The following is a 19,211-nucleotide window of genomic DNA, read 5'->3' on the forward strand; positions in this document are numbered from 1 at the left end:
TCTTTCATAGTTCATTTATGGGCATGAGTCATGTGATTTACATAGGAGACTAAGAAATCTTTCAGAGAAGGATGTAACAAGAAAAGAAAATCCTAAGCTTTTAAATTATAGTTGAATTCATTTAAATATTGATCCATCAATTAGATTAATCATTTTTTTTTTATTTCAAAATAGTATATTCAGGATAATACAGGTCCAGTTTAAAAATATTTAAGATTACGTTTCCACATTTAAAGAGAGACCAAATCTGTAACTGTAAACTAGAGCACTTATGATGGCCATATAATTCAACAAAATATTTTACATACAGAAATTCTAAAATACATATTGAAAATATTTTCACATTTGCTACTTTTGTTTTTTTCATTTATTTTAAAAAATCATACAAGGTACTTTGTGGTATGACTGCAGAATAGACAATAGAGGAAAAGTACTATTAATATAAATATGAGATTAAAATTCTATCAATTAATGCTCTCTGTTACAGAGAAACATTATTTTAAAAGTGCTAACATCATCATTGTAAATAGCAGGATACACTTAAATATTAGACAAACTGTTTGGCATAGAATTTTTGCAGTATAACAGATATACTATTTTAATGATTCCAGGTCATTAGAAGGTTTTATATATCAATATAAAGTTGATACTCTTACATCCTAATATATATACATGTTAACTTTGGATATATGTAAATATTCAGATTCTGGTTACTAAGAAATAGTAGAAAGAGGTTCTCATATTTCATTTGTTACATCAAAAATGCTCTTTAGGCCAGGAAAAGATAGATAGCTGTTTACTAGAATTCTATTTAAGCCTGACAATTTAAGTGTGTGTGTGTGTGTGTGTGTGTGTGTGTGTGTGTGTGTGTGTGTGTGTGTGTGTGTGTGTGTGTAAAGAGCACTAAAAGGGGGATTCAAGAGTTTGCTATTTTTTTTTCTTTTTTAAGCCTTTTAAGTAATGATATAAGTGGAAACTAGGTTTCATCTCAAAGGAAAAATTCTTGGTGACATACCCATGCTTCAGGTTTTAAAATCTTAAAAGCCTACATTTGCTAAAAGGCTTCCTAAAAATATGCATTTGTTTTTACTATCAATTTGACATTCAATTGGAATAATAAAAAATAACTATTCATCCAAAGATATACTTTCAAAATTTCTACAAGGTATTACATTAAATCAAACCAAACTACAAGTTGGGGACATCAAGCTTAGCAGAAGAGCATGTAGTAGGAAAATTTACTCTTCTTTTCATCTGTACCACACAAAGTCTCTATGTCTTAGTAACTTACTAAGTCTTAATAAGTAACTTAATAAGTCTTACTTATTTCTTTACACTTAAGGATCTTTATAACCCACCATTTGGATTTAATGTAAAATTGCAATACTGAAATTTGGTCATAGTAATGGATGTCAAGATTCCCACTGCACTGGAAGGAATAATTTGTATTTAAAGTTAACTGTGCTTACAAATATTGGGGGGTTTGCTTCTTAACCAAATAACCCTTCCCCTTGCAAAATACTTAAAGCTCTCAAAAGAAAAGCATTTGAATAAATCAAAATCAAAATGCTGAGATTTTAATATAAAAATTTTCCTAATTTAAGTGCAACTTTTCAAAAGTGCTCCACATTCTTTATAAAATATAGGTATTTTAATAAAGCTTTGTTTTTATCAAAACTTTATCATAACCTCTAAATTATGTAAAAAAATGCTTATTTTTAGTTAACTTAAATTTTATAGTTTTTAAAGAAAGATGTATTGCCACAACTAAAGAAAATACATACATGAGGCATTTTTCTTGTAACTGCTCAAGGGCACAGTCAGCTCAGGTTGGTCACCTAAAACTTGGTCCTAAAGCTAATTCATTCAAGCAGCAGATGAATCACTCATCCCAAGAGGCCTCCTTCAAATGCCACATTCTCCTCGAAGCCCTCTGAATATTCCCATAGACGTTAGCTCTTCCTTTCTGTGTGTATCCCTACAGCCTTTTGAGTTTCTCTCTCATAATCATGACTTCGATATGCCTGTGGGCTGGCTTATTCTTTACAGGTCTCTCTGCCTAAACTTCCCTCTGCTTCTCTGGATGGCAGCTGAACGCCATCCGTCTCGGCGCTGCAGCAGGTCACACAAGGCAGGTGCTCCGCGTCTGTGAACCAGCAGAGCGTGGACACAGACGTGAGGTGCCCAGCGCTTGTGTGGGCATGTTCCCCAAAGTCTACTCTAAGGAATCTTACTTTAACCATTGCAAAAACATTAACAATAAGTTGTCTGATTTAAATAACCACCAACAAAGAATACATTTGGAGCAAGGGGCTCCTAAGACTGGTTAAAAGAAACAGAGAGAGATAAGTATAAAAAGGAGGAGACATTTTGGTTTTTTTTCCTTCTTTTTTTCTGTTTTTGGCCAAAATGTCCCTCAGTCACTGCAACCTATTAACAAGTGTAAAAGTAGTTAAAATTTCACATATTAAACCATGTGGATTTGGTTAGAGGGAGAAAAAAAGGCTTTCAGAGATTACCTAAAATAACAAGTTAACAGTGCAAGTACTGGGTTGTTTGATGAGAATTTTACCACGTGCTTTTCTTTTCCCTCAAAAGAAAAAACTTAAAATACTCTCCAGTTTTAGCGCAAACAGAAGATAAATATTTATGAAGGAAAACAAATTCCACAGCACTCCATACAGATTTCCAGGCAGTCTGATGATTCACAACAGGCATCCATGATGCCACAGTCCATGTCACAAGGGCAGTTACAGTCATCTCCCATTTCATCTCCACAGCAGCAGCAGCAGGCTTCCGAGGTGCAGATGCCACACGAAGCTTGTCCCAGGACAATATTGCAGAGGGTCAGGAATTCACAGAACAGGCAGGCCAGGATACAGTGGACACAGCAGTCTTCATTTTCAGTTGGGAGGAGACCACACAGTCAGAGAAAGAAGGAACACAAAATATATAAATCATCAGTAAGCTGAATAATACTTGATGAAAGTAAGTAATCCAGAACCTAAAGACCTGCAGTCCTAGAAGTCTCCTGTGGGTTGGAAGGATGAAAAGAAACAGGTTAAATTTAAATGAACAATCTTGAGAAGCAGATACTGCATTTGGTGGGGAGGGAAAGACTGTAGTTGTGTATACATGTGTGTGTGTGCCTATGGGTTAGAGTATTACTCACTGTGCACTGGTCCTTCGTTCTAGGTTCCACACCTCTATGCCTCTCATCCTTCTTCCCTATATCCTACTGCTCTCTGCTAAATGACATTAAAGTCCTTCAGAAAACAGAAAGTTACTGCAATGTCCCCACCTGCTCTAAAACTGCAAGGAAAAAAATTTAAAAATGATACATTCAGTATGTTATTGAATAATTAAATTAACAGCTAAATTGGAATCCATTAAACTGGGATCAGCATATTTTATTTCTCAATAAAACTGGCTCAATTTTATGGCCCCTGATTTTTTTGGTTTCACACGAATTAAAAACAGACCCTAGCCCCAACCATTGTTTCTGGGATAGTTCTGCCTATCTCTAACAAAGGATATGTACCTTAGCAAATGTGAATAATGACACAGTAACACTGCTTTCCCACTTGCCGTGCATGAAGTACTTTACTGAGACATCTCTAATGATGCCTTTTTGAACAACAAATGTCATGAACTGATATAAAGAAGTGAGAAATCAACAGATTACAATCTAATAAATTTAGTACACCATATTCTAAGCTTCTTTCCTCAGAATTTTGAGTCAAGTAAAAGGAGCAACTGAAGAAAATGTCTATTTCTGGAAGACTTTAATACATGCAATAAAATAATTTAAGACCAATGTTATAAGACATTTGTCTTATTTCAGAAATATTTATGAATTTTTAGCAGGACTATTTATAGGTGTGTGTTTGTGTTCCTTTCCTTCTTTAAAAATTTCATATGATGCAAGCTTTAATGAGGGGATTCTGCTTCCAAGAACAGCAACAGACAGTATAGAACAATCCCCTATCTATATCCCACTGTGACATGACTTATGTGTTTCTGTATTTGGCTTTAAGATTGAGTGCCTTTGATGGAGTTTCATCAAACTGTGTATTCCATCATAACCACCCCCCCCCCACCTTTGACTATTCCCCTGTTTCTCTATAGTCTCTAACTTAGCAGCGTCTATAAATTTGTAAAAGGGGGAAATGTGGGAAATACATACTTTACATGCCAGATGGCAAAAAGAGAGGAGGGTCAAGAAAAACTCAAAAAGGAAACTCCAGAGTTGTTTGTAGAATTAAAGGCTAGGAGTTCCCTGGTAACCTAATGGTTAGGATTCTTGGCTTTCACTGCCATGGTCCAGGTTCAATTCCTGGTCAGGGAGCTGAGATCGTGCAAGCTGCCTGGTTCAGCCAGAGGGGGGGAAAAAGAGGCTAAAAAAATACATTGGTGTTTCCTCCCATCCTTCTCAGGGCTAAGCCCACTCTCATATAAAATGGTCTATGGAACAACTGGAAAAGGATCATAGAATTCTAAGTCTGTGAGTTTCTGTCTTCCTCTAATGTTTTTAGTAGTACAGTAGTCTTCACTTACAGTAGTCCTCCACATTCCAAGACCCCCAGTGGATGCCTGAAATCAGGATAGTACTGAACTCTATATATTACTGTTTTTCCCCCATGCATACACTTATGATGAAGTCTAATTTATAAACTGGACAAAGACAGTAACAATAACTACTAATAAAATATAGTAGTTATAACAACTTTCTATAATAAAAGTTATGTGAATGTAGTCTCTCTTGAAATATATAAATTTAATGCCTTTTCCATCTTAACTACACACTTATTATACACTATGGCCATAACTTTTACAGTTTGAGGTGAAATAACAAAATTATCATGAATTTCTTTTCTGTTCTTCACAATTTCATGGATAGAAGATTGATTCTTACTGCAGACTTTAGCAACCTCAGCATATAGTTTTTGTGTGTGTGTGTGTCTGTGTCTGTGTCTTTCCTTATTAAGTTGAGAACTTTCACCTATTCACTCAAAGAAGTGCGTGACAGCTTCTCTGTGGCATATCTGAGTTGCCAGGATCAGTACTCTTGCACTTTGGAGCTGTCATTATGTGAAATCAAAGTTACTTGAATACAAGCATGGTGATATTAAGACAGTTGGTCTGAAATCAAGAGGGTTGCTACATATGAACAGGTGGAACACACTGGACAAATGGATGATTCATGTTTTGGGTGGGATGGAGAGGATGGCATGAGATTTCGTCATGCTACTTGAAGCAGCATGCAATTTAAAACTTATGAATTGTCTATTTCTAGAGTCTTCTATTGAATACTTTGGTACTGTGAGTAAATGAAACCACAGAAAACAAAACCATACATAAGGGGGGACTATGGTATCCAATCATAGCAGGAGAACAGCGAAATCAACTCCATGGATCCAAGTCCATAGCCTTGGGAAGTCCTGGGTTTCTAGAGAGCCTCTACTTTCCTTCTTTCTACATTCCTTCTATAAGCTTTTATCCTGATATCTTATATGTCTCAGTTCAATAGAGTTTATCTAGGATTATGTCATCATCATGATTTGTAAAATATCTGAAACATTATAAAGAGCTGACTTTATTATTATTATTATTCCTATTAAGAAGTTAGTGTTTAACTGGCAAGCAAGTCAGTTCTATTCAACATATCTTCAAACAAATACCCACATTAACTAATTCTAAGGACACTTCCAACCTTAATTTGTATTCCGCTATGGAATGGCGTGTATTTCAAGACTAAGAGGGGAATCCGTAAGAACTACCTGATACTGAAGTACCTTAAGCACAGTTATTGAACATTAGATCATTTATGGATTAATCATGAAATATATCATACATTGAAGTATATGTAGTGAACTTATCTTTAAGGGGAAAGAATGGCCTTCCCACCAGCCTTAGAGGGTTACAATACCTTTGAAACCCTCTTTGGTCCCTTCTTAAGTACATCTTCCTCTTCCCTTGCTTTTTGTTGTACTTTGTACAACAATGAATGTGTAAATATCCCTACATAATCTATCAGAAAGGAAATGATACCACATAAATTCCTGTAAGTAACATTTTTCTCAATATTATATGTTTCAGATATACCTTTCTTGATTCTTGTAGTTAAAGTTCACTTGTTTTACATTATATTTATCCATCCTATTTAGGAGTATTCTGGTCATTTCCAGTGTTTTGCTATTCCAAACATTAATGTTTGAAACAGGTTTGTGCAAGTCTCCTAGAGCCAACTTGCAAAATAACTGACAGTAGAATTGCTGGGCTCTAGGATGCACATATATTTAATCAAGTTAGGTAATACTGCATTTGTTTCTAAAGTGACTGCTCCAAAATGTATTCCCACAACCAAGTATGAGAATGCTCACTGCTCCACATCCTCACCAAACTTTGAAACTGTCATATTTTCATATATGCCAATTTGTTGGCATAAGATGTTCATGGCATCTCATGATGGTTTTCTTTTCATTTACTTGTTTACTAATAAATTTGAACATCTTTTCATGCTTTTGGTCATTCATGTTGCCTCTTCTTTGAAACAGGTGTCATGTATTTCCCTACTTTTCTATTGAATTGCCTGTTTTTCTTATTGACGTGTAGAAGTTTTTCATGTAGTGAAGACATCCATCCATCAGTCCTTTGTCAAATATGATTGTCCTCTCTTGGTACTGACTTTTTGAAGTAAAGAGATAAGATGCACATGAGTTTATGTTTAGACTGAGAGTTTGAAGTGATGGAGAGAAATTCAGTCAAATCTTTTCTTTAGCTGGAGATGCCAGATGGAGATATCAGATAGACTAAGGAAGTAAAGTGGAAGATTGACAAGTTTGGCTAATGAGTAAGTGAAAAGAAGAGGAGTTATTAACAAATTTGGTGTTGGAATGAAATAGAAAAGTTTTAGTGTCTTATTCAGAATAAGGGAGTCCAGCCATTCTGGTATACAGAACGGGATGGGAAACCAATAGTAGTCAGGAAGGAGTGACTGAATGTGAATGATATGAAATCAGCTGCCCTCAAGATGAAGAGGAATGGGGGTGACAGTCACAGCTAAACCATTCATAGCTGCTCAGAGAACATATTCATTTGAGAATTAAAATCTGTTCCAGATCTTAGACAATAGTGACAGTTGTTATACAAAAATCAGAAGCCCTAAGCCAAGAACAGATTCTCTCCAAATTTCCATTGGTAGCTAACAAGGTCTACAAAGAATTTAATTCTATTAAACTTTGTATTTTTAGTAAACAAAGAACCTGAAAAAATAAATTCTTAGTGCTAAATAGATCACACACTCCTTGACTGTGTTCAACAACATAGTGTAATTTCTATAATGGATACCAATGGTGGTTTTATGTAGAAGAAGCCTGGCATTAATGAAGAAAAAGCATTTATTAATTAAGAAATGTGTTATCTTAGAAGAGATATTTTTACCACTCTTGTACTTTATTTATGAAACTTGGTAATAAATTCTATTTTAAGCTCTTTACAAATATCAATTCATTTGATTCAAATAACATCTCTAAGAAGCGATAATGGCATTATCCCCATTTTACCACAGATAGGTTTTATAGAAAACTTAGGAGATCTGCTCAAAGTCACAAAGGCAGGCAGTAGCAGAGCCAGGATCGGAGCCCACACGATCCCCCTCTATCACCCATGGTCTAATCCAGCAGCCTATGCTGCTGGTGTGGGAATGACTACTTTTAACATTTCGTACATCTTCCTGGAGGAGGTCAGTTATAAATAACTAATTTCTGATGATTTGTCTTGCTGATCTTTTTTCAGCCTTGATTCATGTTTTCTTTCTAAAGATGAATCTGAATTTTAGTTTTAATGAAGACTTGATAGTAAATGTTATCCTCAAGAAAGAACAAAGTTGATGACTTGGAGAACTCGTAAATTTCCAGACCCATTGGTGAAATAGACAAAAGAGGGCAGGCAGCCAAGACAGAGATGGTGTCTCAATCAAAAGTAATCTAAATTTAAAACTTAAAAATTCAGGTATGAACAGGAGCAATGTAGAGAGTAAACAGGAACTCTACTGGTAGAGTATATGGTTATGACAGATTTTTAAAAAATAAGCTTTATTGGTAAATATTAAAACTTACAAAAAATAGTTATCCTATCCTGCATAATTTACTGGCAAAGTACTTTGGGCTGCTCTGAAAAATCAAATCTGAAGAAGCCACAATTCAAAATTCATTTCAGAGATTAAAGTGATATTAAGCAAGGTGCATTCATAGAGACATCTACCAAAACCACATCCATTTTCTGTACTTTATAAGTAGAAAAATACTCAGATATGACAACAAAAAAGGAACAAGCCAAAAAGTGAATCCCTAAATCCTATCAAATCAGTGTAATAACCTGATCTGAATTCCTTGCCAAAAGGATTTTTCTTTCCAGTTGTGTTCTGGAAAGCGTAGTTTGATTGTGACGGGAGGTAACGAAAAGGTTAAAATAATCTAAGAAGAAATAGCAGTTATAGTTTACTACCCCTCCCATCCCCAGGGGGATGGAAAATCATAAAAGGCATTGAGTTGTTGGTTTTATTTGAAGCAAAGAGAGGATTATAAGAATTAACAAACTAAGAAGACAAATGGAGAAACAAATTTTAAAAAAGATGAGCCCTTTGCATCCATGTAGTTCACTGTCAGAAATAATTGTTTTTCCTTCTGTTCTTGTGGTTTTTAGTTTTTATGGTTTTATTCGGTCATATTTGTAGTTTTTTGCCAAAAGCGTTTAACCTTTGAGAAGCCAACTAGGTTCTGGGAAGGATGCCTTTTCCAAACTGGGCCCAAAAGAATTGCACAATTCAGTGTGTTACTGAGAGGAGAATTCAGCACAAGACTGACAGCTACTGTAAATTTAGGAAAGCAAAGAAAGAAGTCAGCGGCCAAGGGGCTAGAAAGAAAGCATAAAGGGAAATACCTGGCACAGTGTTTGATTTTAAACACAAACAAACAAACAAAAACTAGTACAGATTACTTGCAGACATAAATCCAAACAAAATCTTTTAGTCCTCTGGAAGGTCATCAATGTTAAATCCCATGCAGCTGGCATATCTGGTAAGGGTCTGTTATAGCTTCCCAAGGCCATGAAGGTTAACAACTGAACCTTACTTAAACAGTATCTTACGTGACTGGTGGAAATATCTGTGACTAATTTGAGGCTCTTTGTTCTCTTTAAAATGAGACTGAAGATTTATTTTTGTAAGTAAACATGAGTTTAATAATAAAATTATCCCAAATTGATTTACCCAATCATTGGTAGCCCCAAATACTAGGCAAATATGAGAAAAGCAATTTGTTATAGTGAAAGGAACCCCAAAAGCCATCAGAAAACTCTGTACAGTAAACTCAGCTGTACTCTAAATAAGTCTATTTTTTTAGTTTCCTTCTTTTAAGATGTGGTATGACAGGTGCTTTGAATTTCTTGGAACAAAGACACCAAACAGCAGAGTACAGGGAAGGGCAAACAGCAGTGAATTCTGAGAATAACCCACAACCCATTTTTGAGCAAAGGCAGGTTTGTATGTGTCTTATCATGAGTAATCTCTAATAACACTTCCTATGACTGAAAATGCTTGAAAATACTTTATCAGGTCCCCATCATGTAAAGTATATACAAAGAAACGGGTTCATTATTTTTTTTCCAACAGGCCAACGATATGCCAAAGAGCAAATGCAGATTGAAACATGAGCAGTCAGTATGTGTAATTAGTAATTCAGGAAACTGTACTGCAATCAAACCTGACTCTAGCTTTATAAGCAGAGTCAGAGCACCCATAGGTGACTCCATGTCTTTAGCTGCTGAGGCTCACATCCACCCCGGGAGGACAAAGGGGGACTCACCATGCAGGCTAGATACTGCTTTGCTGCAACTGTTTCTCAATAAAATCCAAAAGCAGGCTGAAAGTGGGTTTTGGTCATCCTGAATCGCAGCCAGGATGGCTAAGTTAGTATCTGGCCTCTGTGAAAAGTCAGCTGTGAAGGACGAGATGTAGACATCTCCAGGGAGTTCCGCTCTTCAAGTGATTGTGGGGGCAGGAAATATTTACTAAGACGGCACGGTAGCTCAGCTCCAAGGAGCTGTGTGTGTTCAAGCCAGAGGACGCACAGCATTCTGGCCTACGGCCCTAGAATGACCGGCTGCTTGCATAAATTGGCCTGAAGTCGCCTCCCACACAGAGCCCTCTGGCACACTGCTGTCCCAGCGAGGCCATGCATCTTAGCCAAAACACAGTCAAGATTTTCCTAGTAGGGAAGAAAGTGAGATAGGTCAGGAGGTAAAAGAAAGAGAGCAAGTTACGTTTTCCACTGCAGCATAAAGACCACACTTAGAGAAACTGAACAATAACCTTTACTATTATCTTTCCTCTAAATGAACTCAAAAGAACTGGAAGAAAAACAGCACCATTCTCCCCTACCCTATAGAGAGACTCCTTGATCATTTTCCTAACACGTGTCCAAGTCCTGGAGTCCCTTCTCCTCCTATGGGAAGTGCATTCATATTTTAAATTACAGTAAGTGGAGAGCAGGTTTTTTTTTTTTCCATTCTCCTCTTTGTTGATCCTGCTGCTTGATTTGCAGCTGATTGATTAAAATATTCCTAATTCTCAGAAGAAATTTGATCCAGTGATTGTCGGTCATGACTTAACTTTAATCCTGATTCAAGTAGTCCTTTCTAGAGTCACCTTTTATAAAGTCTAAGAAGGAAACAAAAAGTGAAACGAAAAGTTTCCTAGGAGCTTTAGACAGAAACCTGCCAGGGAGTTAAATGCTGAGTTAGTAGAAGTGTTTAATTTAAAACACATTAAAAGAAAAGTATGTGGGCAGTGAGGCAGCAAAAGAAAAGTGAAAAAATATCAATGGTGCAAGTATTATTTATATTAGTTTACTGAATCTCTACATATTTAAAATCATATATTTGATTGCTGGTAATAAGTTACTGTCCTCAAAGGGTTAAGATAAGGATTAAAAGAGACAATATATACAAAGTACTCAGTAAAGAATTTATCATGTAAGTACTTAATAAATATTATTACTGTGATAACAATGATGACGATGGCACAATATTTATTCTAGAGAGGCTACAACTCTCTACCTTTCAATGTATTGTTCACTCTGATTACCACACCAAAATAGAGCCATTCTATTTTAACCTAAGAAGGTTTATTAAAGGCTCTGTTCTTAGTTCAAATACTTAAAAAGAAGACTCAAGAAGGCAATTCTAAGAGAATTTGCAGAAGAGTGGAGCAGAAATCTGCCTGGAAAGATTTAGTCAATCTTGTGTGTTTGGCTACAGCAGGAGATTTAAAAATAATAATCTTTTCCCATATTTAAACTATTATCCATTTATTTTCTCAAGAAGCTAGAAAGCAAAGACAGTAAAACCATACTTGAACCTACTCAGTGCTGACTTTATTAGCTGGCCAGTTGAAATATCTCTAATCCAAAAAGTTTAATTAATAGGAAGGTTGACTTTAACTTTTGGATAACAAAATCTACTTTAGATCTTAAAAGCATTTTCCTAGAAAGAATCACTACATAAACAGTCTGCTAAAGTTGGTCACAATATTATCTATGTTTAGGACAAAAAATAAGTATAAGAAAATATATATTTGTATAAAAATGATGTAAGAAATCTCTCCCAAAAGCTTAATATTTTCCCATTTTTATTTTTGCCACTGTGTTTATTTTACAATTTACCTTTCAGCCTCACATTTTCTGATTTGTGCTTGTTTAAATATTGTGCCAAAGTATATAATGAAAAAGAATTAGCATTTTTTTTAAGCCATGTAGGTATCCTACATGGGTTATCATGTAAAAGATGATGATGGTAATAATAATATAAACAGTAAACAGTAAAATAATACTTTTGCCATATGGGATTCTATTTATTCATTTTTATTGACATATAGTTTACATATATTAGTCTCAGGTGTACGTATTTGTATATGCTGCAAAATGATCACCAGTGTGTCTCAGGAACATCCGTTATTGTATATAATTACACATATTTTTTCTCTCAGAGAAACTTTCAAATATGTAATACAGTACTACTAATTATAGTCAATCCACACAACTTATTTATTTTATAATGGGAAATTTATAGCTTTTGACACCCTGCAACCATTTTGTCTGCCGCCCCCCTCCCCACCTCCAGGCTCTGGCCACCAGCAACCTGGTCCTTTCCTCTATAGTTGTTAAGATGCCACATATAAGATCATAATGATATTTTGTCTTTGTCTGATTTATTTCACTTAGCATAATGCTCTGAAGGTTCATCCATGTTGTTGCAAATGGCAAGGTTTCCTTCTTTTTAATGGCTGAATAATATTCCATGGTATAATATACACCATATATTCTTTAACCATTGATCAATCAGTAGACACTTAAGATTGTTTCCATATCTTGGCTATTGTAGATAATGCTGCAATGAACACTGGGGTACCTTTTTGAATTAGTGTTTTTATTTTCTTCAGATGAATACGTGGAAGTGGAATTGCTGGATCACATGGTCATTCTATTTTAATTTTCTGAGAAACCTCCATACTGTTTTCATAGTGACTACCAATTTACATTCTCTTCTACAGTGTACAAGGCTTCCCTTTTCTCCACAATCTTACCAGCACTTATTTCTTGTCTTTTAGAAAACAGCCATTCTAACAGGTGTGAAGTGATATCTCATTGTAGTTTTTAAATCAGATTGTTTCTTTGCTATTGAGCTATAGGAATTATTTATATATTTTGGAAATTAATCCAAATTTGCATATACTTTCTCCCATTTAGTAGACTGCCTTTCATTTTGTCACTGGTTTCCTTTGTCTTGAATAAACTTTTTAGTCTGAAGTACCCTTACTTGTTTATTTTTGCTTTAAATGCAACACCTTTGATTTCTGGATCAAATCTAAAAAGTCATCACCAAGAACTGTGTCAAGGATCTGACTACCTATGCTTTCTTCAGGCCTTAAATTCAAGTCTTCAGTCTTATAATAATTTTTGTCTATGGTATAAGATAGTGGTTATATCTTTTGATATAACCAGTTTCTTCCTTTTGAACATGGCTATCCAGTTTTCACAGCATCATTTATTAGTGTCTGTCCTTCCCCTATTGTATATTCTTGTCTCCTTTGTCATAAATTAACGGACCATATATCTGTGGGCTTATTTCTGAGCTCTCTCTTCTGTTCCATTGGTTAATGTGTCTGTTTTTATGCCAATACCATACTGCTTTGTATTATAATTTTGTATTATAGTCAAAATCAGAGCACATGATTTCCTGGTTTTGTTCCTTTCTCAAGATTGCTTTGACTATTCTGGATCTTTTGTAGTTCCATACACATTTCAGAATCGCTTGTTCTATTTCTGTGGAAAATGCCACTGGCATTTTGATAGGGATTGCACTAAATCTGTATATTGCTTTGGATAGTATGGACATTTTAATATTATGGATTTGTGCTAATCCATGAGCACAAATATCTTCCCATTTATTTTTCTTCAGTTCCTTTCATCAATGTCTTATAGTGTTCAGTATAGAGGTCTTTCATTTCTTTGGTTAAATTTATTCCTGGGTATTCATTTTGATGTAGTTATAAATGGTATTATTTTAAGTTTGATAGCTTATTATTGGTGTACAGAAATGGAACAGACTTTAATATTAATACTGGATACAACAACTTTATTGACTTCAATGATTAGATCTAACAGTTTTTGGAAGTGTCTAGACATGGTTTTCTATACATCCATAAGATCATGTCTTCTGCAAACAGAGACATTTATACTTCTTTTTAAATTGAATGTCTACTTTTTCTTGCCTAATTGCTCTGTCTAGGGCTTCCAGTACTATACTGAATAAAAGTGGTGAGAATAGGCATCCTTGTTTTGTTCCCAATCCTAGAAGAAACCCTTTCAGCTTGTCCTGTTGAATATGTTAGTGGTGGGCATATCATATATGGCCTGCATTATATTTAGGTATGCTCCCTCTATGCCTACTTTTTTGAGAATTTTTATCACAAAGGATGTTGAATTTTGTCCAATGTTTTTTCTACATCTATTGAAATGATCATGATTTTTATCCTCCATTTTGTTAATGTGGTATATCACACTGATTTGTGGATGCTGAATCACATACTTGCATCCCTGGAATAAACCCCAGTTGATCATGGAGTAAGATCCTTTTGATGTATTGAATTCAGTTAGCTAATATTTTGTCAAGGATGTTTGCATCTTTGTTCATCAAGGATAGCATCATGTAATTTTTGTGTGTGTGTGTGGTGTTTTTGTTTATTTTTGGTATCAGAGTAATGCTAGTCTCATAAAAATCTGCAAGTATTCCCTCCTCTTCTATTTTCTGGAAGAGTTTGAGAAGGACTGGTATTCATTCTTCTTTAAAAGTTTGGAAGAATTCACCAATAAAGCCATCTAGTTCTAACTTTTGTTTATTGGAAGGATTTTTTTTTTTTTAATTTTCGTTACTGATTCAATCTCCTTCCTAAAAATAGGTCTTTTTGGATTTTCTATTTCTTCCTGATTCAATCTTAGTAAGCTGCATGTTTCTAGAAATTTATCCAAGTTGTCTATTTGTTGGAAAATAATTGTTCATAGAATCCTATGTTCCTTTATGTGGTAAAATTTATAATGTTTACTTTTCCTTTTCTGATTCTGAGTCATCTCTCTTGGTGAGTCTATCTATTTCACTTATTTCCACTCTGATTTTTGTAGTTTTCTTCCTTCTACTAACTTTAGACTTTGTTCTTATTTTTCTAGTTCCTTGCAGTATAAATTAAGCTGTTTGAGATTTTTCTGGTTTCTTGAGGTAGGCATTTATTAGTATATACTTTCCACATAGAATTGCTTTGCTTTGTCCCATAAATTTTGATAAGTTGTATTTCCTTTTCATTTGTCTCAAGGTATTTTATTTCTCTTTTGATTTCTTCTTTGGCCCACTGGTTATTCAATAGCATGTTGTTTAATCATTGCACATTTATGAATATTCCAGTTTTTTATATATATACAGTTGATTTACAATGTGTTAATTTGTGTACAGCAAAGTGATTCAGTTATACAACTATATATATATATATATTATTTTTCATACTCTTTTCCATTATGGTTAGTCACAGGATATTGAATATAGCTCCCTGTGCTATACAATAGGACTTCATTGTTTATCCATCTTATATGTAAGATTGCCTCTGCTAACTCCCATTCCTTTTCTTTCCTACCTCACCTCACCCCCCTGAAAACCACAAGTCTGTTCTCTATGTCTGTGAGTCTGTTTTTGTTTCATAGATGTGTTTATTTGTATAGAATTCTAGAGTCTACATATAAGTGATATCGTGTTTGTCTTTCTGACTTCCTTTAGCATAATAATCTCTAGGTCCATCCATGTTTCTGCAAATGGCACTGTTTCATTCTTCTTTATGGCTGAGTAATATTCCACTGTATATATGCACCACATCTTTTGCTGATGGACATTTGGGTTGTTTCTATGTCTTGGCTGCTGTAAATAATGCTGCTATGAACACAGGAGTGCAAGTAATCTTTTCAAATTATAGTCTTGTCTGGGTATATGCCCAGGAGTGGGATTGCTAGATCATATGGCAACTCAACTTTTAGTTTCTTTGAGGAACCTCCATATGTTTTCCATAGTGGCTACACCAATTTACATTCCCACCAACAGTATAGGAGGGTTCCTTTTTCTCTCCACACTCTCAAGCATTTGTAGACTTTTTAATGAGGGTCATTCTGACTGGCGTGAGGTAGTATGCTGTAGTAGTCCTGGTGGCTATCAGAGGCAGGTGATATACAGATGACTCTGGGGAGCACTCATAAGAATCAAGGTGTTCAATCATGGCCAACTCTTTGTGACATGAATACTCCACACCAGGCTCCTCTGTCCATGAAATTCTCCAAGCAAGAATATTGGAGTGGGTAGCCATTCCCTTCTCCAGGGTATCTTCCCAATTCAGGGTTTGAACCTGGTTTTCCAACATTGCAGGCGGATTCTTTACCATCTGAGCCACCAGGAAAAGCCCCAGAGAAGGGTACAAGTTCCCTTAGTGGGAGATACCAGTGGACTGGAGGGAGGGGAACACAGAGATGGTGCCCGCCAGCCTCTGTGCCCAGAGAGAAATTCAGTAGGCCCTAGATGTGTGTGTGTGTTAAATGCTTGTCCCTCGGGTTGATATTTAAAGTTAAGCAAATAGGTCTCGTTCACATATTGTCTGGCACCTCGCAATTGGTTGTCTTTGCACCGGTGACAGGTGAGTCAAAGCAAGCAAGCCCTTTAAGAGCTATTTTTCAGTCACTATAACCGTGTGGATCTCATGGAAGGACAGTATCATTGGCTTTTCAAACCTTAGATGTTTTGGGAACTTATCTCTCTGCAGGTCTTAAAAGTCTCTGATATGAAGTTTAAACCCCCTACCCTCAGGGAGAAGCTCCAGGTTTTGAGTTTCCTCTGGTTGTGGGTCACTACACCAAGATTTTGTCTCAGCCCCACTTAACTGCTTTGATATAGGTTTTTTTCTCATTTGCCTAATGTTTAGGAGTTGTTCAGCTTCCAAACCTCAAGTCTCCAAGGTCCTTTGTAAAGAGGAACTTTTATCTTCTTGAGTTATATATTTGGTATGGCTTTGGGAGGAGGTGAGTTCAGGATGGTCTATGTCACCATCTGGAATCGGTACTCCCCATCTGGAGTATTTGTAGGCTAATATCAGTGGCTATTCGAGAGCCCCCAGCGTTGGCCATGTGATGTGAGGTTTTTGTGGCAGCATGGGAGTAAACGAACAGACTAGGGGGACACTGACAATATCCGCGGGGCTGGGGCCAGACACAACAACACTTCCGCAACTTGAGCGCTCCTTAGCAAGGGTTCAAAGGGCTGAGGGGCCCCAGCAGCTCCTGCAGCCCCCATGGAGGCAGGCCAGCATCCCAGCAGGACACGCAGGCCTCACACAGGCAGGATGAGCCTCACTTAAGGCCAGGGTGTGCTCCCAGGCCCTGACAGCGAAGCCAGGCCCCCACCAAAGAGGCACAGCAGTCCAACAGACACTGCAGGCAAGATGAAGGGGAACAAGAAGCGTAAAACGTTCAGGCAAAATGAGACACCAAAGCACATGTCAAAGCTGTGCACAGGAGGTGAATCCTGTTATTTACGGAATTAATTTGTGAATCAATGATGGCATTGTTCCTCTTCCCACATCGTGCGCTCTCTCCACCCATGTATCTCTCAATGTCATCTGAATTTTTTTTTTTAAGACACCAACACAAGTCAAAGAGGAACAGGGCAGCAGAACACTGAAATCATAAGGTATAAATACTTCTACCTTAATTTAGTGTACAAACAACTCCAGAGCCAAGAAAAATCTATGATCACATTGTTGGCGATACTCTCTAATTGACAAGAGTAGATAAGCCTAGTTTTCTAATTAAAAAAAAAAATCTGTAGCCTTTTTATAACACTTTAAATTGTGCAAAAGAATATAAAAATTCTCTTTTCAGCACTTAGTTACTTCCTAATCCTCTGCACCTCATCACGGCCACTCCCCAGTTGAGGTTTTCCTGAACCACAGCTCATTCCTACTATGACAGTTCAGGCAGTAAATGCCAGAACTACCAAAAGAAGTGCTGTGTCTGTGGTGGTTGTTGCTGTTTGTATGTTTGGTTTTGAGTAGGCTTCTAGCTACAGGAAATGACATTCTTGGGGGCAGAGAAGCAAAGATGTTTCATTTTATAATTACTTTGCTATCTTCAGGAGTAGCACAGCTAAGCATCATCCTGTTTATTAGGATCTGGAAAATTAAAGCCTGTTTTCCAGTCAGTTAAGACAGACTTAACTGTCACTATTAGGTTCTGTGACCCAACCTTGAACAAGTATTTCACTCAGTGTCCATATGTGTACAGTGAGGCGGGGAATGATCTCCAAATTCTTTTCAAACACTAAGTTCCTATGATGATATAATGTACTATTATCTATAGACAATAGATTCCAAAGTCTAGCTCAGGGTCTTGTCTTAGCCTGGACCAAAGGTACTGCTAGGTTTAACACAAAGCAGTGTTAAGCAGAGCAGTCAAAGTTAAGCAGTCAAAGCAGAGCAGAAAATTAACTGGTGCTGAATACAAGTTGTCTAAGTTGGCCAAGTCCCAGAGGCGGATGGTCAGAGGGCATGTTAGGTGAAGAGAAAGCAAAGGTGGATCCAGGTAGTGGGGAAGCTATGTAAAGAAACAGAGGCAAGAATGTGATAGTTTTAGAGATAAGAGTCGCTGTCTATTGTTGGAGCAGGAAAACCAGGTAAAAGCTTAAATTTTCCATTTCAGAAATGGAGAGGCAGGGACAGCATCTGTGGTAGTAATATAGTGTCAGTGGGGTCAGGCAGGATGACTGTGAGGAATAAGAAGGTAAGTTTAGGAGGCAGTAACAAGAAGAAAAGAGTCAAGTGTGACTTCCTGGCTCTGGAGCCATTTACTGAGAAAAACACAGAGATAGTTCACTTTAAAATATTTTGAATGTAACACAAGTTAAATCTGAGAACCCTCAAAGGCAGATGCCCAAGAGGTGGCTGAAACACTGGTCTTGAGCTTGGGAGATGGTCAGAGCTGGTAGCTGTAATTCTTTTTTTTTTTTTTTCATTTATTTTTATTAGTTGGAGGCTAGTTACTTTACAATATTGTAGTGGTTTTTGCCATACATCGACATGAATCAGCCATGGATTTACATGTGTTCCCCATCCCGATCCCCCCCCCCCCACATCCCTCCCCATCCATCCCTCTGGGTCTTCCCAGTGCACCAGCCCTGAGCACTTGTCTCATGCATCCAACCTGGACTGGTGATCTGTTTCACCCTTGATAATATACATGTTTCGATGCTATTCTCTCAGAACATCCCACCCTCATCTTCTCCCACAGAGTCCAAAAGTCTGTTCTGTACATCTGTGTCTCTTTTTCTGTTTTGCATATAGGGTTATCGTTACCATCTCTTTAAATTCCATATATATGTTAGTATACTGTATTGGTCTTTAGCTTTCTGGCTTACTTCACTCTGTATAATGGGCTCCAGTTTCATCCATCTCATTAGAACTGATTCAAATGAATTCTTTTTAATGGCTGAGTAATTCCATTGTGTATATGGTATATGTAATGTGTATATGTATAATTGTGTACATGGTAGCTGTAATTCTTAAGAGTGAATAA

General features: G+C 36.5%; 1 protein-coding gene and 1 long non-coding RNA gene across 3 annotated transcripts in view; one reads left to right on the forward strand and one right to left on the reverse strand.

Moving 5' to 3' along the window:
- Positions 1 to 19,211, forward strand: part of LOC122673762 — a 389,014-nt gene that overhangs the window by 366,319 nt on the left and 3,484 nt on the right. The gene's annotated exons all lie outside the window — the stretch shown is intronic.
- Positions 140 to 19,211, reverse strand: part of MDFIC (MyoD family inhibitor domain containing) — a 93,672-nt gene continuing 74,600 nt past the window's right edge. For both annotated transcript variants that reach the window (XM_043871612.1, XM_043871611.1), the window contains exon 5: positions 140 to 2,895. In XM_043871612.1, coding sequence (XP_043727547.1) covers positions 2,648 to 2,895 — 248 coding nt within the window. In that variant the 3' untranslated portion in view covers positions 140 to 2,647. The remainder of the gene's footprint in view (positions 2,896 to 19,211) is intronic.

This window comes from Cervus elaphus, chromosome 18, assembly GCF_910594005.1.
Source record: "Cervus elaphus chromosome 18, mCerEla1.1, whole genome shotgun sequence".
NCBI classification, from domain to species: domain Eukaryota; kingdom Metazoa; phylum Chordata; class Mammalia; order Artiodactyla; family Cervidae; genus Cervus; species Cervus elaphus.